Raw genomic sequence first — 22,624 nt, forward strand, 5'->3', positions numbered from 1 at the left:
GCGAGGTAGGCGTAGCCGCTGCTGATGATGACAGCAAAGATAACGGGAAGAGGAGAGGAAGAGGCGGACACGTTAAACGAGAGAACCTCCTTGGCTGGCCAGAGAAACGGAGAAGTCGGTGCACTCACACGTGCGAATTGCGCACTTGCGGCCGGGATAGAGAGAGAGACTCACACAGAGAGACAGAGAGAAAGTCAATTACAAAGCCTCCAAACCTCGCGTCTCTTTATCGATTTATTGAGGCGCGCACGCAAGGGCAAGGCGACAAGGAGGAGAAGGAGGAGGGGGAGGGAAGTTCTTGGGGACATGCTTCGTTGCGTCTGCTGACGAACCCCGAGCCCGTTAAGAAGAGCGGGAAGACCGACCGGGAGGCCCGGACTCGCTCTTCCCCTCCCCCGGGTGAGTTGAGTCGTCGCCGGTAGCGGCGCTAGGCGAGGCCGTGGCTTTCCCGCGGGCGGTAATGGGCCTGGCGGTATGGTGAGCGAGTGGTTTGAGTTAACGGGACACGCGTTATTATTGTCATTGTTACCATTAATCGCGGTGTGTTTAACGGACTATGTTATGGCTCTTACTTTGTGGGGTTTTTAAAAAATATTATAGAGCGCAACAACTGGAGGTGAAAGGTTTGAGTGTAAAGTGGGTGAACTAAACGGGTTTACAGAGCCTCCCTTTTCACGGGGATGGTGAACATCCAAGCGGGCTTAAGTGTAACCGATTTGACTACGCCATAACAAACCCAGCTTAACTGCCTTGTTTTTAATTAGAAAGTTATAAATTATGAGGTGAAACTCACATCGAAGGAGATGGGTTGTTCTTGAACGTTCCGGTAAAAAAACCAACGGATTGACCTAATCGATAAATGTTGTTGATCACGCAAGCTATGCGCTACCCTAGCCCCACATTTCACGAAGGTAAAAAAAATGCAGAAGGTAACACCCCGATATAAATAAGACATGCACCTATCATACACATACTTCGCGCGGAAACTATTTACATTACTTTTGTAACCCCCCCCTTTCGCAAGGAAGTAGTTGATCCTCTTGAAACGTTTTGGTCAAATCGAATGGAGATTAACTTGGTTACGACAACATAGTTCCGTTCAAGTAAAACTAAATCAGTTTAATGCCACCGATTAGATTTAACCTGTCGCGTATTAAAAAAAAAACAAACACGTTAGCACAAATTGTTTCACAACCCTCGGTTGTGTCACCAGCCTTGATCTATCCACCGTTGGATGAAGGCCACCCCAAAGTCATCATTCCGCACATCACGGTATTTTGATGTTATCGATCCATCATCCAACTTATTTTATGGCTCCATCTCCGCCGTAAACGTCGTTCCCTACTTTGACAACCATTCCTTCATTTAGTCTCGACCGCCTTGGTCATCATCATCATGATCACTTGCGTTTCATAACAGTTTAAACGATGCCTACATTCTTGAATCCATTTGTTCCCCTCTCTGTCTCGGTGTGTTATTTCAAAGCACGCTACTCTCTCTCTTTCTCTCTACTTGACCTGATGTCACAGTAAGGTAGTGGGACACTTTTTGAACGACTTGCTTCTTTTAGGCACGTTGGTATTTTGCATCGTATTATTACACAATTGCAAACCTGTCAACCCCTTATCAGTGTCCTACCTGATCACAGACCAATTCGGGCTTTATTGGTCACCCCGTGCCCACTTATAAATCTCAACGTTCATCCTACAAAGTCCCATCACAAGGGAGAAACACAAACATATAGAAAAAAAAAACCACGTTCTTTTAACTCAATTTCCCCGTACAAGAACACGGGTTAACCTTATGGGTTGACGGCTATGACATTATTTAATCAATTTCTTCCTCTCTGTCTCGGGTGTATTTTCAAAGCACGCTACTCTCCCCACGCTCAAAAATGTCCTTCGGTTTTGTTTCTCCCCCCACTCTGGACCTGATGTCACAGTAAGGTGGTGAACACTTTTTGAACGGCTTGCTTCTTTTAGGCACATTTGTATGTTGCATCGTATTACACCCAATTGGTTGCGCGACAGCGGAGCGTAAATGCTCACATTGCTCGGCGCTTAAATATCTCGCTCGGTGTGATTCATCAAATCCCCGAACTGTAACGCGAGCCTTCCGCGCCGTGCAATGTGCTGACCGGCATACGGCAACAGCCTACGAGTGTTGTTGCGTTTTACACTGCCGGTTTACATTGTACCGTTATGTAGAAATGTGCTGTTTAACGCACACATTCGGGCATAAAACCACGGACATTTTTTTTTAAAGTTGACCTTTTCTAAAGTGACTGCGAGTGTTTGTGCAATTGTGTGTGGGGGAGTGGTGGCGCAGCGGTTAGCGCGCTGCGCTACGAACCTGGCGACCCAAATGCGATTCCTTCTCACGGCCAACACCAGTGTGACGAGTATCTAAACTGGTGCTGGGCCTCCCCTAGGTCGACTCAGCCTCAAATGAGGACCTGGTGCGGTGCGTAAACATCGCCACCGGGGAGACAAAGGCGACCGGGCGTGGTGCTGGCCACCCACGCCCCCTCGTGTGCCGTGGCGTCCTTAATAGGTGCTCGCTAACAGCACTTTCCACAACAGTCCATTCAGGCTATACGGGGGGGATCTTTGTGGAGAGGGTTGTGAATGGGGCGGGGGATTGGGGTGCTTTTAACATCGCGTAGGTCACACATGCCAACGTTGCCGGTCATCGCTTACGCGGTAGCATGAAAGGCGACGCTTCAAAAACACCAATGTCATTACATGGAGTGATTCTTAGCCGTATAGTGGGTCCCCCTTTCTCTCGGGGAGGTTTGAAGGCGAGCATTTTGAGTGACTGCACACCCAACCCGTATCCCCCCCCACACACTCCCCTTGAGAGTTGGTGAGGTTTCCACGTTGAGTTGTGCTGCGGGCAAAGTCCAAAGAATAGTGGTGCCTCCTTAAGGCAGCGTTGAAGGTTATGGGGCATGTGATAATGCAGTCATAAAGCCGGTACAGTACTGTATTTTCCCCGCTGCTGATGCTGCTGTTGTTGAAACGCTAGAGTGAATCTCACACACACACACCATATGGCTGCTTGAGCAACTGTGGTGAGGGCTTTTTTTGGGGCTCCCAGGAGGGAAACATCAATGTGGACCTCTCCGTGGTCACTTTTAAATTTGGAGCATCATCACAGAAGGGTCCATCCAGGCTGTAGACGCCCGTGATTGACACTTAAGACTGCCCTCTTGTGCCCCTTATTAATCTTGAATTGCACTCTGTAGTATAATGTTTTAATAACATATAGTACTATACACTTTATTAATAAACAGATCGGTGAAAGGCCTCCCCATAACATCCTGGTGAAGGGTCGGGAGGGGACCCAGAACTGGTTCAGATACGATTTGCCACTGACTTTAGCCATGGCTGGAAATCAAACTCAGGTTGATGGGTTAGGAGCAAAGTGTGCAACCACTGTGACCTTTGAGAGTCAGGTTTACTAGTTTATATGCCAAAGGGAAAGATTAGGAAACTATTCAGCCAATAATGCCTTTCAAGGTCAGTATGTTCTGCCTCCAGGTGTACACCACAAGAAACCACCAATGGGTTTTTGCTCTTAGCAGTCATCATAAAGCAAGCCATTGCTGGTAATACAAATTCCATAGCATGTGGCGATGCCTGGATGCCACAGGCAAGAGGCAACATGAACTCTGCAGCCCACATTGGTAAGAAACAGGTTATAGGAAGAGTGCGGCAGCTATTTACAAATATTGTACACATTAATGCCAACCCAACCTTAATATAAACCCACTTTAGACTATGTTTAGGTGATGTAGAGGTACATGTACAGCCCTTTTGGTGATCCACTTCTAAATGAGGGCCTTCCTATGTTGTCCGGGTCGTGGGGGTTCTGACCAAACTTCACCCTGTTGGTGAAGGCCCAGGGACATAATGTGTTGGCATAGCAGTACAGCCCACAATGTAGCCCCAGAGCCTATAACACTTGTTATGCATGGTGGTCGCCCATACAAGCACGATCAAGGCTCAGATCTGCTTAGTTTCCACGAATTGATGAGATCGGGGCTTTTCAGGTAATTTTGGTCGTATAATTACATTAATCATTGCAGTTTAATGCTACAGGTTCAGCCCTTAGCTGGACCCTTTCGGCAAACCCCTTACATGAACGATTAGAACCAACTGCTGATCGTATTGCTATTATTAAAAGCAGCATCAACCAGAGGGCTGGTAGGTTATTTCCATTGATCCCCCATTCGAGCGGATGCAAAGATTGTTTAATTGATAATATCTCTTGGTAACCTGTTGGCAAGTTTTGTGGTTGACTGCTACAATGCCAAGCTATTTTAGTAGTGCAATATACAGTGCTTTTAGCTTACCCAACAGCATTGTCAGTGCTGTTTATTTTACGTCACCCAGTCATTGTCACTTAATGGTAATAATTATATTACTTGTTGGACATTCTTGGGTAAAATTCCTCCATTGTTAATCATGACCACTGGATATTATACTTCCAAGTGACGTATGCTGCCAAAGCCCACTTAATTTTTTCGTGTAAATTTGGTGTCTGTAAACATACGTATTATGTTTAATCCATCATACACATTTTTTCCTCCTTGCTTCGATTTACACACTTTTGGGCTTATTCCATAAACTCAATATCAATGTCCAAGTTCAAGTCCATATATCACGGCATGGTAATAATACTGTACCTGTATTACAGTTCTTTAGATCGCTTGCTTTTCACTATTAATGTCAGTTTTCCAAAATAAATCTGGTTTGTTGGCTTAGGAGAATGAGTGGATTTCAGTCTGAAGGTTTCGAGTTCAAATCCTGGTTGGGGGTTGACTCAGCCCATCATCCCTCTGGGGTAGATAAAATGAATGCCACTTTGCTGGGAAGTCAAGAGTGGTTGTCCTATGGCTAGACTTGCCCCCTGCCATAAGAATGGGGAATTTCCATCACTGGCTCAGGTTTGTGAAAAGGACATGAACACCGTCTCAATGGTCATTGAGCAGGAAATCACTGACCTTTGAATATTCTCTCTATATGTCATGTTTTTAGCATCTAAAACGTGTACATAAGGGTCCAAAGCTCTTATACATTTGTTTGGGACCATCCAGAGGTTGTAATGCAATTACTGTAATTTCAATAATTGATTTTTGTCATGTTTTTACTTTTTGTTTTGTGGGAGTTTTCTTGACCATACTTCATGGTGGTCAGTGTGGATTGGTGAAGATGGGTATCCAGGAATTATTTAGGTACCACTCGCCACTGATGTTAGCTGTGACTTGAAATTTAACTTGGGTTGCCGGTTTCATCGGGCAGTGTGTTACCCACTGCACCACTGCTCTCCCGCTCACGTCACAGCATATTATTATCATCATCAGACATTGTCAATCCACTGCTGGATGAAGGCCTTCCCAACCCACCACCATATATTGCGATCCTGTGATGGAATAATCCACGAGCTATTTTCATTGCCCCATATCCTTGGCGGACATCCTCTCAAATGTATTCCATTCGTTGGCTGCCACTCATTCATTCTTCACTATCGGCCATCATCCCTTCTCGCACCATGTACTGCCCAAACCAACTAACATTTCTTAACAATTTCAATTATCTTTAAAACTGCGTATGACCTCTAATCCAAATGTTTCTTGTTATGTCTCTCAGCGTTCTTCCAAGTATGCTTCTATGTGCACTTTTATTTTTTTGTTCCATTTTTTTGTGGTTATGACCATGTTTCTGAGCCATATGTGTCATAGGACATTGTACGCCGTGAATAAAAACTTTCTTCGTTCGGGACGTTGGTATGTTCCTTTTCATTTTCAAATTCAGCTTCCCAACAAGCACTAAAACCTGCACTCTGTACGCCTTATTATTTCATCATCACTATATACCATGCTAAGGTGATTATTATTAGATTTTTATAGTTCTCGATGCCAGTAACATTTTGTTGCTCTAGGATTTTGCATAAGCCTTACCAGATGTCTCACTGGCTGAATGGAGATATATTACATAAACTGTAATCGGCTTCATTATTGGATAATTTAAATTGATTTTAAGAATTTATATATACTGTATTTGAATACACTTTGTACTCTGCCCTTGGACCTATTTTTGGAAAAGGATATACAGAAGGTGGAGGTACTGAAACCAGATGCAATTTTTCTTGCGTTGAGTAATAGGAAGCGGGAATTGAAAGTGTGCGGCTGCTCCTGCACTGTGGTTTAGGGTAGTTGGGGTTAATTTCACATTAATTTCCAGTAAAGTCTCTGTTAAATTGTAGTTCCGAGATCATTCCTATGTTGGATTTCCAATTATCAACCTAAAAAATGCACTTCCATCTTAGGTTACATTTGTGTGTATGTATGCTGAACTTCTTTCCCACCGTACGAAGCCAACCGTGCTAATCGGTGTACAACATTTGTTGTACTTAAAGATACTTCTTCTACAGTATTGCAAAGCAAATAAAAGTGATTTTACACGCTCAGAACTTAAAACAGCCACAGCATCCTGTATGAAGCTCTGTGATGTTTTTACATTACTTTGTCATTTTCTGACGACACGTGGTTAAATGTACATTTGATTAATTTAATTATGTGGAGTGCCAAGGCAGTTTCCATGAGGGAATGTTATAAGGTGTTTTACAATGCATTGATTAATCAATTAAAATTGATTATTACATTAACAATACATGCAATAAATCAGATATGTAAAAATAAGTTATTTTTGATTCAAGTATGCTGAATTAAATTGGTTTACATCGCCCCCGCAGCCACACCAGAGACACTACCATCGTAGATTGCCACTTATTTTCTTGGGTGCGCTGCCTCATCTATTTTGATTAGGGTAGTTCCACTTGACAACTTAATGGGTTTGTTCACAAATACTCCTACCTCCGCCCACACGCAATAAAAAAAGAACTGAGACAAATTACTTGAAGCAATTTGTCATTTTTATTCATAATATAACTCGAAGATGCATGTTTATACCAAACAGTGCGAGTGTGAATCGGTGTAAAACGTTAAATTGTAGACCGGGAAGAGCCCATTGTGCCTGTATTGTGTTGAAATAAAAGTAGTTTGATTGCGAGAAAAGCTAATTAATTGACGTGGCGGTGGTGCTGTTACCGGGATCACCCTGAAAATATGTTTTTACAATAAAACTCAAGTTTCCTGCAGGGTGATATTTTTTAATTGTGGAAAAAAATAATGTCCTCACTGGGGCTGGAAGAGGGCAGCCACGTGAGCACAGTGCCAGGAGGAAGTGTGGCCACACCGCATCTGCCCTTAAAAGGGCCGATCGCCCCTCTCAGGGAAGCCCCAGTGGCTGATGGGAAATGTGGTGAGAACCATGCGTGTTTCGCCCGATTTCCCCCTTTTTGCTGCTGCACGACGGTGTGCCGATAAAACTCGTCACCTCTTGGCGAAAAGGTAGCTTGGTGTAGCGTGGATGGACGGTGGCTGTATGCTGCGTTTGAATTTAAATTGTGCCAGCCCGATGGCTGAATAATTTGTGACGTGCATGCCAATGTCGGGCACTGTGCTGTGGTCGGTTGGTGGCATATGAGGAAGCTTGTGAATGTTGCTTTTGCCTATACCATCTACACTGCCATGATGAAATGCCATTTTTTTAATGTGTGTTCTATAATGAGAACCAATATGGAAGATGTCTCAATTTTACCACAAGAGTGTGCTCATTTGGGGGACTATGGGTACCGGAAAAAGATGAAAAAGTTGGATGGTGTTGATAACTTTTTCGCTCTTTTATTCCCAGGTTATCCGAGTGGTCATTGAGCAAATTGTTCAATTCGAATGAGCCCGAAGCGTTGAACAGGACCTCCACATTTTTAAGCATTCGGGTAAGCTCACTTTATCAGTTCTGAACCACTCATCATGAACAGGGTGAATTCCATGTGAGTCTTGTCCTCTTAGTATGTAAATTGAAATTAAATCTTGAATTACAGAATTTTTTTCAACCAAATGCTGGACTAAGGCCTTCCCTATCATTCAGCCTTGGTGCTTGTTTGGCCATACTTAACGATGCAGGGCTTTTGCGGGTTTGTGAAGGGTAGTGCCGAGGACCATTTAATATATCACTAGCCACAGATGTTAGCCATGGCCAGGAATCAAACTCAATGGGTTGATTTTATTGTCCTGTGCTCTTACCACCGTGCTACCACTCCACCCCGTTCCAGTACGAATGCTTTAATCTGCTTTCAAACGTGATACCATCATTTATAATGCTAGGGAGTATTAATAACAAAACTGATAGCTTGCCATTGGGTAAGGTGAAATGTAACTTTATCTGTTCAAAAAGTAGACGCAATTGATTGTTTTTACACAGATTGGGGATATTGTACTGATATGACCGTGGCGTTTAGTTTAAGGCAGGAGATATTTTTGATACAATGTAGTTATACACGTGGGCTTTCGCGACCAATATTCATAATGAAGGGTTTTGGGTTAGATCGCATTATTTATAAATGTGTCGTAACCCTCCACCACCCGACACGGCCAATCAGCAAAAAGAAGTGTCACGTTGACAAAAGACAAATAATTCACTACTTTAGCCCACCGGTGTGTTGAAGAGTGAATCCACAACATTTACAATTTTTGAGTAAAAAAAATAAATTTGTAAATGTTGTTGATTCACTCTTCAACACACCGGTAGGCTAAAGTAGTGAACTATTTGTCTTTTGTCAACGTGACACTTTTTTAGTGATTGGCCGTGTCGGGTGGTGGAGGGTTACGACACATTTATAAATAACGCGATCGAACCCAAAAACGTTTATTATGAATGTAATTATAATTTTGTTTTAGGCTTTCATTTCCTTGAATGTAAAAGTCTTGGCAAGAGTTTGTGTTGAAACCGGAAATTCTGTTTGGGAAGTGCTTAGAAGGAAGTGACATGTCTTGACCATCAGATTCTAGTCTATGGGTGCCTATGAGCAGCTTCGTCTCGTGTTTGCCATATTGATGTACAGTGTAACATTGTGTAGAGTGCACTGTGAGTAGTGGCGCAGCGGATAGCACACTGCATTGTGAACCTGGAAACTCGAGTTGGTCCCCAGCCATAGCTAATTATTAAAATGGGACCTTTAAAATGGGACTTTTTTGCCAGTTTTAAAGTATGAAAAAATCAGAATAGGTTTTATGGCCAGAAATGGAAAAAAACCTGTTCTAATTTTTTAATGGTGAATTGTTATTATGTTTTTTTATTCACCATTGTTTATCGTGACAGCTTTCACTTGCAGAGATAACCGATGCTCCGCTGAGCTCTCAGCTGTGCTTAAAGGGAATGAACAAAAAAAAGGCTCACTTTGTTGTAATGAATGATCCGAAATCGATGTTCCCTTCCAGCATGGTGAAGTTTTGTCAATCAACTCCCATGGTTGACATGGTCTGGAGAGATCTTTATCCAGCAGTGGATTTTACAAAGGGCTGTAAATTGTTATTTACAGTTATCTGTAAAGTTATAGTAAATATGAATATGTTGCTTGATGTTTGCTAGGCAGCTCTTTTTTTAATTAGTGCTACTTCATCAAATAAAAAGACCGCATTATGTTCTCTAATGGAAACGCTTTGTCAAGATAGTCATGTGGCTAATGGGGCTCAACATGGTCTTGTGTGAGCTTTGAGCCCACACCGCTGAGATCCAAAGTATGAATCCTGGTGTAGCAAGTTGATGGTTTCGACCAGGTTTTTTTTCATTTTGACAGGTAATGCATGTGTTTTGCAAAGTCTTCAGTAAAAATAGCGAGAGATGAAGCGCTGTCTGGTGTCTGGGTGAGAGAGATTCATTGAGGAGTCACCAGGCATTATTCATCTATGGTTGTTCCCTTTGTGAAGATTTAGTTCTGCTGCCATAAGTCTGGAATGCATGCCTTTGCCTCGCGACCTGACTCCATTGGCACAATTGTCACGTACCAAAAATATGAAATAAAACAAATATGACGATTTGGCCAAATTACTAAAGTAAAAATGAATACGTAGATACAAGGGTATTCGACTGAGTAATGTGATCGGGCTTGCAGGGAACACGAACCCTGTGTATCTGAATAAATGTCTTAAATAATGACTCCTTTTGGTATTTGCGACATTCTCATAGCACAAGGTTCTCTGGCAGCAGTGTGACGCAGTGGTAACAGTTGTGCTTCACATTAACAAGCGACTCTGGGTTCGATTCCTGATTCTGGGCCCTTTCTGTGGGGAGTTTGTATGTTCTCCTCTCTGTTCTGCATGGGTTTCCTGTTTTATGGTTTCCTCCCGTAGCTCTATGAAAGCATACAGTGTAACTGGTATTCTCCAGAACATCCCAATGCTGTAAAAATTACCTGAAAACTACTCGATTAGGACAACATCGAGCTCGGTGGCAAAAAAACTGACAGTACTTTGCTTAAAAGAGTCTCTTACTGGGTAAACAAGCATAAATATAACAATAAAATAAAAAAACATAGCCGCTTTGTTTCACAGATGGGTATTTGCGGGTAACATACACTACTGTTCATGATCTTCATGCTGATCTTCATGCTATACAATTCAATTTCATTTGAGCATTAATATGATAACACAGAATACTACTATGTCGTGGTTTGGTAGCTGTAACACGGTCATTTGTGTTCATTGCGTGTACTTCAAGGTTGGCTTCTTCGCGAGAATATCGCGGACCAAGTCTCTCGTTGAAAGCTTTGAAAAGGGCAGCTCAAGCATTACATAATTTATTTCCATTTGCCCTTTGCAGGTGATCGCAATATGGGCAACTTACTTAAAGTACTGACGTGCACTGACCTGGAACAGGGACCAAACTTCTTCCTCGACTTTGAAAGTAAGCGATGGAGCCACCCGTCAATTAACGTAGTGCATAATTTGTTTCATTAAGACTTGAGTTCATACTCTTTGGTTCTTTCGGAAAAGTCACGTAGGAATAAAAATAATACAAATAAAAATTGTCTCACGACGTTTCGGGCGCAGCGCAAGCGTCCGTCATCAGGTGTGACAACCACAGCAAGAAACAATTGCTGAAGTGGGCAAAAGGGGTGCTTGTATCAAGAGGCTATATAGGTATGAGAGGGGGGGGTGGGCGGAGCCAGGGAGGAGAGATAGAGAGGGTGGGGGGTGTGGGGTAGGGGGGATGGGGTGCTGCACGACGACGGCGCCGGGGCTAGGCAGCGAGCGGGGCTGGGGGTAGGAGAAAGCGAGCACGAGTTGGAGGAAGCGAGCACCAGTACGGCCAAATGCCGGGGCTGGGAAGTCCGCGGGGCTGGGGGTTAGGAGGCTGAAGAAAACTGGAGATGCGGATACGAGTTCAGTTAAATGTCATGAAACCCCTCTCCCCCGATTGTAAAGATTTGATAAATACTTGGCTTACTTCACCATTAAGGTATAAACGTAGTTTGAGTAAAAAGGCAAAGGTGCAGCCCTGCAATGTCCTTTCTGACATCACTGCTTGCAGAAGGGCCTTAGCTGGAGGAGCTCCGGGGTACCTCTCTCAAGTGTAATTGGCCTCATCTTACATTTATCGGTGGACAGAAGCGTGTGGGGTTTAAGAAACTTGGCCTGAGTTTCAACGAATGCAACCGGAAATGGAACTGGCCACCTCTGGTTTGCAAGTCCAGGGTGCTAACCATTACACCGCAACAGCATCTCCTGGTTAGAGCAACGTGGGTTTTACGTTGCAGTCGTGGATATGCCTCGTAGCTACCGTTCAATGCATTTGGCATTAATTACCAAAAAATTGAGCTCAGCCCAAATTCCACATCCGTGCAAAATGAGTCATGATGCCCTGAACAGTGGAAACTTGAGCTGACTCAGATGTTCTCTACATCCTGATGGTTACATTATAATTTAATGAAAACATTTCGATTTCATTTACCGCGTCGACTCGCCATGGATTTCCCCAAGCGGTTTGAAACAAGACGAGTGATAAAGTTTGTGGTAATTCGTGAGTGCTGACTGATGTAAAAAAAGGGGGAAGATGTAAACAAAATTTGCTTTACTAATTGATGATTAATAAATAGATGTTATTAGAATGCATTAAACGTCCTGTTTCTTACTGCAAAGTGTTGGTGGAGTGTGGTCCGATGTTAATTCAACTTCTAAAATTAAAAATTGACCATATAGATCCATGAGAGAATGGGAATTGCCTCTATGCTTGTTTATCTAGCTGTCCCTCACAGATCTCAATGCTTGTGTCAAAAATACTTTTTTACGTGTTTTAGAACATGCTGTTGTTGCTGATGTTGATGCTGCTGATGATCATCAATGGCTAATAATGATTAAATTATCATTAGCATCATCGTCAATAATTCGTCATTGCCAACAGTTATCATTATTGACACTTTGTCATACTCATTATCATCACTGGGACTCCTTGGAGGGCCTGAACCCACCCCCACAGCGAGGATGCTCTGGGACCTCTAGGTGCAGCCCTGGCTGCCTCAGCTACCCCTGAGGTTCATTGTTGTTGTTCGTGCTGGGCCCCTCTTATGCCATCCCAGGATGTGGCAGGGTGTTGCTCTCTTTCTGCTGTCTCCCATGGTAACCTGATATTCACCTCGAATGTAGTCTCATCATATTTTTATAGTATCGTTAGATGTTATTGCATTTAAACGCTCTCATCAATTAAAGTTGTTGGTGATGCTGCTGCTGCCGCTGCCCAGATGCACAGCCGACTGACAATGAGCAGCAGACGTGGATGTCGGTGGGGTCGGTGCTGCAGGGCACACGGAGCGTGCTGTCTGAGCTGCAGGAGTACTGCGGCGCTGGCAACGAGATACGAGAGGTGCACACAAAGACAAATATCCTCTCACGAGTAGCACCTCTGAAGGCCGGCATGGCACACGAGGGGGTGGGTGGCCAATACCCACGCCTGGCTGCCTTTATCTCCCTCGTGTCGATGTTTACACTCCGCACCAGGTATATTCATTTGAGGATAAGTCGACCTAGGGGAGGCCCAGGACCGGTTGAAATAATAGTCACTGGTGTTGGCCATGTGTGGGAATTGATCTCGGGTTTCCGGGTTCCTAGTGCAGCATGCTAATCGCTGCACTACCACTCCAGGGAGGTGCACACACAGATAAAGTTCCCCTGTGCAGCCTAGATAGACTTTAGTGGCAAAGGCTGGTACCTATGAAGGTCTGCAACATGCCCGGCCACTTTTGTCTCCCCCGTGCTAATGTTTACACACCCCACCAAGCATTTTATTTGGGCTGAATCTACCAGTTCAGATAGCACTCGTCGCTGATATTAATGACGGGAATTGATCACAGGTTAAGGGGGTTTGTAGTGCAGTGCACTGACCACCATGCCACTACTCCCCAGATGTATACTCGCGCACACCACATTTCCTCAAGCGCCATATCCTAAACATGGTGGTCCGACACCTCTGCTTTCTTGACCACCTCTATGGAACGAACTTGATCACTCCCTGTTGCTTTAACGTAACCATAATAATAATAATATTGTCCTTTCCGGTAAGTGTCTGCTTAACGTGTGTTCACACAACGCGTTTTCGCTACAACGCGGTTCTTCCATGAGGAAACACTTTTTGCACCATGCGAAACCTGCGCCATTATAACATGGAACGCGCACCGTTATGATGCGGTTTCTGAGTGGTCACCGACGAACTACTTGAGCTGCATGTCGGAGCAGTATGATACAGTATGCGGAATGATACAGCAACACGGCGGCGTACCCTGAGTTATTAGTCCCGTCATCTATCTGTGTGTGTCTACACCGTATCTCGCCAAATTTAATCGTTACATTATTTATGGGGAAATAGTTTTTGCTTGACACGTGTTTTGCTTAACATAGCACTTTTCATGAACGCATCTACAGAGGACTTACTTTATTTATCCAGGAGATCCCCACTGAATCTCAAGACTGATGATTGGTTAATTTTATTTATGAGTGTTTACCTTCATGTACAAGGAAGTTCGGGTACCTTTGAAAAAACCCACACGCTCAAAACTTCTACACAGTTTCAATAATCCGTTGTGCTGCCATCTCCTGAGCATCTCTATACCTGGTATCCCCTATCCAGGTATTAACCAGGCCTAATTCAGCTTAGCTGCAGAGATCTTGATGATCATGTTCATTTAGGGTCATTTTGGCATATTCTAGTGGTAGGTTTACCCCAGTGAAGTCCCTGTAGCTGTACAGTGAGTATCTTGCAGGCTTGTCCATAGGGCGTTTAGACTGTTTTGTCTCTTGTATGCGAATAATTTTAGAAACAAAAATTGTCCCGGAAGGAATTAGTGGGATTTCCCAAGCATGAATGTCGTGAACACGATTTGAGACCCGGGTGAGGTGATTGATCGCTGGAGTCGAATATGGGTTGGGTTATGAACCGATCTGTATATGGGCCTTTCATTGCCATTGTGTAACTTTTTCACACACACACACAAAGCACTCACTAATGGAATTGGCCAAACATCCCAATGCAGGAAGGACTGGTAAAAAAAAAAACCCCTTGAGTATCAGTGAGGCTTGCTTGAATAAATAGGTGACACTGGGTATGACTTTAAAAGAATGTACACACGGTTTCATTTCAGCATTGTTTAACAGAAGAAGAAACTTCTTTTAACTTTCCCACCACCGTCCCACTTCTCGCATGGGACATCATTGTGCGTGTGTGCAACAACTACATTCTGAAACAATCGCGGTGTTTTGTCTGTGCTCTTGCAGGCGATTTCCAACCCTGGGAATGAGATCTTCCAGGAGAAGGCGTGGAACGCCGTGTGCCCCCTCGTATCCAAACTCAAACGCTTCTTCGAGTTCTCCCAGCGCCTCGGTGAGGCGTCCGGTCATGTGACGTGCATCTCTGTGCTTTATCTTGCCAACGCATGAGCTTAGGGAGTTTAAAGTGTCAACACATTTAAATAATAAAAGTAATTTGCATCCGTTTTGTCAGTCAACTGCTGGTGAAGGCTTCCCCATGACCATACTTTACCATGCTGGTCAGTAGGAATGGGTGAAGGTGGAGGGGAGTCTAGGGCTGGTTTAGATATTGCTCAACTGATTGTAGCTGTGACGGGGAATTAAATTTGTTTCGCGGGGTTTGTAACGCAGTGCGTTAACCACTGTGCCACCCACCTCTCCACTCGGATGTGTCAAGGAGAGTTTAATTCCTTATCCAACAATAGTGAACGGTGGCCTTTGTTAAGCCTAATGACATTTTAAAGCAGCAACCTTAGTATTGTTTGAAATGTCATTTGGCTTAATAAAAGGTATAGAAACAGCTGAATATATGGACATAGTTCTTTAAGTTTGGTATGAATCTTATTTAAGGTATTTAATTTAGAAATTCATGCTTGAAAGTAAACAGCTGCCAAATGTTCTAACTTGATTTCGTATTTGATTTATTTTTTACTCTTATAATTGTCAGAGCATAGCGGAAAAAATGGATATGCGTCTAACAATGTCTTTGTACCAATGTTCAACATTAATGTAGAGCCTAAGGCACCTTAAGTCATACCATGGTTGGCTACAAATGTATGTGCTCCCACAATAATCTGTTATGGTTTTGCTCAAAATGATGAAAGCAAATAAAAGCATGCTTTTTTAAGTTGGCGTCTGGGTAAGTGTTTTCCAGCCCAGTGGTAGCTGGGTCGTGTGCTTATGCGTGTGCGTGCGTGTGCGTGCGTGTACGTGGGGAGCGGTGTTATGGTGGTTAATGAACTGCTATGAATCGGGGACCTGGGTTCATGCCTGAACTGGCCCTGGGCCTTCCCCTACATCGACTTAGCCTTAAACGAGTACCCCATGGTGGGTGTTTAGACATCCGCAATAAGTTCAAAAAATGTGGATGGGCGTGGTGTTGGCCACACCCTTGCACGCCGTGCCAGCCATCATAGGCGTTCACTTGCAGCACTTGCCCGAACAGCCTGTGTAGTCTACATGGGAATTGAGCTTTGTCTCTGTCTTGTGTGCTCCTGTCAGACCGCGCTCTGCAGAGCCTCCTGGTGGCGCTCACTTGCCCGCCGCTCACGTCCATGCAGCATCTGGAGCGGGAGCAGGCACTCGCTAAGCAGTTTGCAGAGATCCTGCACTTCACACTGCAGTTCGACGAGCTCAAGGTACCAGGGAACGGGGCCGGTTGATTCAGTGAGAGGCAGCATGTTAAACGCACAAGGTTGTGAAAATTGGATGTAAGTTTAACAGACCCTACATTAAATGTATGGCCCTTTTCCTCAATCCACTGCAGGATGGGGGCCTTTCGACACCATCCAGGTCGTAGTGTTTATTTGAGCATACGTCGCCATGCTGCTCAGTGTGGGTTGGTGAAAGTGGGAAGCATAGTACAATGTAACAATTGGTTTTACTGTACTCACCTCTGCTGACAATGTAGTCCTGGCTGCTATGGGATGTGGTCACCCATCTAAGCATTATCCAGGCTTAATGGACAATACCTTCTGTGGATAATCTGTAGGTGTTTGATGATTTACCATCCACAAACTCGACCAATTGCCACGATTGCCATTCACAGTTCTATACAATAATAATTTATATTTTGTGTAAATTGTCTCATGTTCATTGTTGGTTCATATGATCAGTTACAATTTGTTCCATTAGCCTAAATGCAGACCTGGGGTCATTAACAATTGTATTCATGGCATCCATAATTAATTGGAGTCACAAAGTAATTGTATTTGTGGCTAACAATGCTGCTGTGAATGTAATTGACCCTGGGTCTGCATAATTGTGGCAAATTCTCATAATTTGTGGATTTTTACATGCACATTCAACACATTCATTGTCAGCTAAAGTTTGATTTTCATCTTCGCATTGTTACATGTATCTAATAATTAGTTTTACAATTTTAGCTGTATGTCTTATATTTGTATTATAATCCCATGTTTTTGTTAATTCCAGTGTGAGCTATTTGTCTCATTTTTTTCCCTGTGCTCACTGCCCTGGTTAGATGACCAACCCGGCCATACAGAACGACTTCAGCTACTACAGACGGACGCTGAGCCGCATGCGCATCAACAACATGGGTGTGAGTGGAACTGAATCAACTCGCATCATTAGAACATTTGGTATTCACGCCATCCTTATTGCACACGGCTATCGTGAAGACACTGTGTTTCACCGACACTGTCTGCAGTAGTTTCGCAGTACGAGGGGATGTTGGTTTGTGTTACCCCAATATGCAGGTACTTTTTCCAATTGGGAAAATTTGGACCATGACGTTGAAAAACATTGGCTTCCTCTTTTTCAATGACGTCATATGATTTGTTTTTACGTCCAGTGTGATGCAGAAGGGACTATTAAGAGAGCGGACTGCCGGTTTCGAAGCGCGTACCTCTGCAGATAGTGACAAACTCCCTGTCAAAGCCCCCAGCTTCTGCCATCGTAGATCAGGGCTGACAAGGACATTGACGTGTGGGACACGTGGCTCCAGATGAAGATTTACGTGACTCTTGGGCATGCGTCGCCTTTCCCGCACGTTGAAAATAGCGCAATTGCATGTCAATTCCTTAATCGTTGCCTTCTGTCAGAGCTCGCCTTGTTGAATTGTCATCTGCCTTTTAAATGTGTTCACTGCTCAAAATGCGTTGGAAAATATTGTTTTGGAGAGTGTAAATTGAACACCAATGACTTGCGTATGTGATCGCACCCTCTTTGGGAAAAGTAAAAACAGAACCTTTGACAAGTTTCTGTTGGCTGCAGTGTTTGTTGCTTGAGTATCGTTTTGTCATTGGGATTAACTCAATGCATTACTGGTATTTGCCTTATTTATTAAAAATGAAAATGGTTAGAACGGTGATGCAGTGTTTAGTGCAGTACGTTGTGAACCCGATGACCTGAGTTTGATTCCTAGCCACTAAAGGCAGTTTGAGATGCTCCTACACCGCACCTCCGATTAGCACGGTTGGCTGCGTACAGTGTGAAAGAAGTTTCATATACAGTAAAACCTTGGATTGCGAGCATAATTTGTTCCGGAAACGTGTTTGTAATCCAAAGCACTCGTATATCAAAGCACTCGTATATCAGTTGTGATCACGTGACGCTCGGCAGACAAACGAGTGAGTGCAAGACCTCACTCGTTTATCAAATTAATATTTATTTAAAAATTTTGCTCGTCTTGCAAAACACTCGCAGACCAAGTTACTCGCAATCCAAGGTTTTACTGTACATACACCTCTGCAATGTATATGAAGTTGACTTCATCCACCCACATGGTCAGGGGTTGGCAACCAAATTAACAAGAACAGCCTTTTTTTCTCGGATTCGGTAAAAAACTCAATATTTCAAGAGCCGCAATGCACGTGAATACGAGACGGTCCTTAATAAATAACGTCACGAAGCAGTCCTTAAAGAGCCACATGCACCTCCAGAGCCGCAGATTGCTGACCCCTGCACATTGGAAACACGAGCAGAAAAGTCCCATTCCATTACTCAAACTTTGTTTATGATACTGCCCACTAGGCATGTAAATATGATCCGTAATATACGTTTTTTTGGGTTGGATCACATAAATATAAATGTGTGCCAATTTGTAAGGTTTGTCACGAAAACGAAACAGCACACTGGTGTGCTGGAGAGTAAACCCACAACATTTACAATTTGAGTACAACGTTTCGCCAGTAATTACAACTCGCATCATCAGGTGACAGCCACATTTGTGGAGAATCCTCAATCAAATCTAGATTGAGAATCCTCCTGTTTCATTCTTAAATAGAAGGTTGGGTTATTCATAGGGTAATCAACATACATTATGCATGCACATTATGCGTGCACATTGTGCTTTACATCCTGCCGTTTTTTGTGTGCACAAAAATTTCAGTACCTATTGTCTGCTCACAGTTAATCACCATCGACACATAGTGACCTCTATGGGTATGCAGTTAAACAGTGTATTACTTTATGTTAACATGTAAAAAATATTTACTCATGAAAATAAGTATGTACACGTGACACATCTAAGGATGAAGATGATACGCTTCTGAAATGTCGTACTATCAAGGTATATAACAAATGAGACCGGAACATAAAAAAACAGGCACTACAAAAAGAGTAAAAAAGAAAGTTAAAATATTTATCCCAAATTGTGACCGTTCGGTGAATCATGGCAGCAATACATGTCTTCTGGCTGTATGCTTGACTTTAGTTGTTCCATCACTGCTTTTCACGGGAACATTGTGAAACATTTTCTTGGTTCGTCATGTTTCATTCAGCAGTGTATAGGGGCTGCGGGAGGCGTTGCCCACACAAACACGTGGGGTTGTGTGCAGGCTCATGCGCTTTTCCCGTTGCTGCCGTTTTTGCATTCGCCACAGTCCGATGTGGAGATGGAGGTGAATAACGAGATGGCGAACCGCATGTCCCTGTTCTACGCGGAAGCCACGCCAATGCTGAAAACGCTGAGCGATGGCACCACACGGTTTGTGCAGGAGGTAACAGTGGGGGGGTGGCGTACGCAGTTTCTTGTTTCTTCTTCCCGTGCTTGGGGTCTTTCTGGAGAATATTTAACAGGATGTGTGCCCCCTTCTGGCCTCATATTAGTTTGGTTTGCCTGGTACGTAAGTACGAGGCAACATGTGCGTTGTGCATGTGCAGTCCTTTGGCAATTTCATTGCTGGATGAGGGCACATCCCACGCTTTGCATGTTGCATGGGGTTATTTGACCATACTTGACGCTGGTCAGTGCGGGTCTGTAAAGATGGGGAGCATTTCCGTGGGAGCATATTCCAGTATAACAATATTTATTTTGCTGCACTGCCCTTTGCTGCCCACAATATTGTCCCGCAGCCTATAACAATCCATGCACTATCCAGGTTGAGTTTTGCTTAGCTTCTGAGATCTTCCGAGGTCAGACAAATTTGACATTGACAGTGGTTTGCTATTGAAAATGATAGTAAAGAAAAGTCGATTTGGCTTACAGGTCATTTATTGTGCAAAGTAGTCGCAATTATCCACCTAGAGATTGATAAGGACAAACTGTCTCTTGTCTACGAGTTGTGTTTAGTGTGGTTTCGTGACCAGGCAAGCTGGGTTCAGAGAAAATTTAACTAATTATTTGCTCATGATGCGTTGGCAGTGGTGCATAAATAACAAAAATGTAAAACATTAGTCAATAACACATTCGTTATGTGCTATGACGAAGGGCCATTTGCCTTATACATCATCTATTATATATTCTTCCTTTTAGGATGGTGTTATTGACGAACATGAGTTTTTAGGTTCTTACAGTAACATGGAATTGGTGACTATTGAAAACAGCGTCAGGGAAGCCTTATAAGTTGTTTGAAAAATTATGGCAAATCCCTACCAAATAACAGCCACTCATACTTGATACTGTTCATGGAATACAACATTAATTGGGTGGAGAGATATGGGCGATTGGCTCATGGACTTTATTTTAGCTGGTGAGAACCCGTTTAGAATGCTAGTTCCTATTTCAAGGGGAGGCCTGGGCCAACAAATGATAACTGATACAGTGCAATGCCAGCCTGACATACAGGCCAAAGCAGATGATCCATAGACACGAGTGAAAGGTTACCAAGCCCTCAATTTGGAAGCGTTTACACAACATCACGTCTTTTTTTTATATCACTGGGCATTAATAGCCTCAACTTGTTCAAATGTATCTACGTTTATCATGGCGAACATTTCAAATTCAAATGTTTTATTCGTATATCCCTGGGATTTTTGTTTGATTCACGCTCTTTTGTTTAATCGGTAGTTAATAATGTGTACAATGTTCATCTCTGTTTCAGCACAAGTCACTTCCCCTGGAAAATACGACAGACTGCTTAAGCACCATGGCCAGGGTGTGCAAAGTCATGCTGGAGACACCGTAAGTCTCGCGCTGTGACCGCATGTGACTGTGGTGTGTCGTGCGCTTTAAATTAGCACATAGTTGACATGTAAACATCTGCACTGGGTAAACGAAGGGTGTGGTGTTGGCCACACCACACCCTCGTGCGCCATGCAGGCCATCATAGGCCCACCCCCAACAGCACTCGCCCCGACAGTTTGTATGACTATACGGCGATCTTGGTATTCATGTGGCGCTGCACCAACAGTCAGTAGTGGCGTGGTGATTAATGCGCAGCACAGCAATTCCAGTGACCTCGGGTACAATTTTTAGCCATGCACCTCCAGGTGGAATTTTGCATGTACGTTCAGCATGAACTTCATTATCTGAACTGCTCCAATGTCAGTCCCTGGTATCAAAATATCTAATGGCAAACAGTATGCTTCCTTCCCATATCTGTCCCTCCACATACATTATAATTTTTTTTACACATTCACCACACGGCCTTCCTGGAGTGGATAATTTCAACAGCATTGGTTCAACAATGCACACTTAACCGGTTTTGACATTCAGCGTCTCATCATTGTTTTGTTTCACCTGGTATGGGTTGTCATCATGTTGTCATTGCCTTGCCATTGCTTGATGTTGAAGCATTGTACAAGGTGTTTATTTGAGCATGAGTCAACATAGTGGGGGTGTTGGCCATGTACAGAGTGTTTTGGTTCAGCAAATAAATTGAAGCTGGGTTACTGGGTGTGAATTTAAATTCTAATTTGTTGTGGGGGGGTTGAAAGATGCGTGTATTGTGAGCGTAATAATTTATATATGTTGCTTAAGAATTGATGATGTAGTCCTGCAGCAACATACAATATACTTGTTTTCTATGCATGGTTGTCTTCCACTCAAGCACTATCTGTAATCAAACCTGCTTTGCTTCTGAGATGCGATGAAATGGGGCACATTTTGAGTTGATTTGGTAACACACACACACACCGGCTTGGTTGGCAATCGCTGTCTGTGTCTGTATGCACTGCCGGCAGGGAGTACAGGAAGCGCTTTGCGAGCGAAGAGACGGTGTTTTTCTGTTTGCGCGTTATGGTGGGCGTCATCATACTCTACGACCACGTGCACCCTGTGGGCGCCTTCGCCAAATCTTCCAAAATCGACGTACGGTGCACGCACGCCCGCACACCTGCACGCAAGCAAATAAATCCCCTGTATAGCTTAATTTCATTTTGGGGCAAGTGGTGACTCCCAACGGGGTGGTGTGGTCTGAACTACGCCTGGCGCCATTTATCTCACCTGTGCTGGTGTTCACACACGGTACTTGTTATGTATTTTAGGCTGAGTTGGTTTAGGGGAAACCCAGACTCTGTTCCGATACTACTTGCTACTGATGTTAGCCATGGCTGGGAATTTAACTCTGGTTGCTGGTTTTGTAGCGTAGTGGGATAACCACTGAGCCACTGCTCCCCCGCCATGCATGCACACACATGTATGTGCACATCGCTTCCGTTTGGGAACAATAACGTCTGATATGAAAAAATGATTGTTACATTTTTATTATAGTTAACTCCTCATCTTCAGGGTGTTTTTTCCTTTAGATACATTTTTAAATAGTAAAAAATGCTTCGAACAGATTATCTTAAACATTAGTTACATTCAATCTTAAGTATAGAAAAAATAGGATCCTTTAGAAGATCGTCTTTTTCAGATTTTTGTCAAGTATTTTTTCGTACTACGATATTCTGTTTTGTCAAGACTTTTCAAATAGCTTTACACCATTGGATCTCTATGAGTTTATAACGAGTTCAAAACACGCACACAGTTGTGCAAGATCAGAGACTTTGTGGCAGGAAAATCCTTAATCTGCA

The 22,624-nt window shown here is 43.5% G+C and overlaps 1 protein-coding gene across 2 annotated transcripts in view; it reads left to right on the forward strand.

Moving 5' to 3' along the window:
- LOC116942681 (CYFIP-related Rac1 interactor B-like) overlaps positions 1-22,624 on the forward strand; it is a 31,850-nt gene continuing 9,226 nt past the window's right edge. Inside the window, exons 1-10 of one of the 2 annotated variants that reach the window (XM_032954904.2) lie at positions 1-399; positions 7,761-7,845; positions 10,728-10,811; positions 12,646-12,767; positions 14,672-14,777; positions 15,926-16,062; positions 16,908-16,985; positions 19,270-19,386; positions 20,710-20,789; positions 21,791-21,917. In XM_032954904.2, coding sequence (XP_032810795.1) covers positions 10,739-10,811; positions 12,646-12,767; positions 14,672-14,777; positions 15,926-16,062; positions 16,908-16,985; positions 19,270-19,386; positions 20,710-20,789; positions 21,791-21,917 — 840 coding nt within the window. In that variant the 5' untranslated portion in view covers positions 1-399; positions 7,761-7,845; positions 10,728-10,738. Of the gene's footprint in view, positions 400-2,653; positions 7,418-7,760; positions 7,846-10,727; positions 10,812-12,645; positions 12,768-14,671; positions 14,778-15,925; positions 16,063-16,907; positions 16,986-19,269; positions 19,387-20,709; positions 20,790-21,790; positions 21,918-22,624 lie in introns of those variants that run through there. The other variant, XM_032954905.2, reaches the window with a different exon arrangement.

The sequence above is a fragment of the Petromyzon marinus genome, chromosome 15 (assembly GCF_048934315.1).
Source record: "Petromyzon marinus isolate PM22_M1 ecotype Great Lakes invasive population chromosome 15, UKy_Petmar_22M1.pri1.0, whole genome shotgun sequence".
Taxonomy (NCBI): Eukaryota; Metazoa; Chordata; class Hyperoartia; order Petromyzontiformes; family Petromyzontidae; genus Petromyzon; species Petromyzon marinus.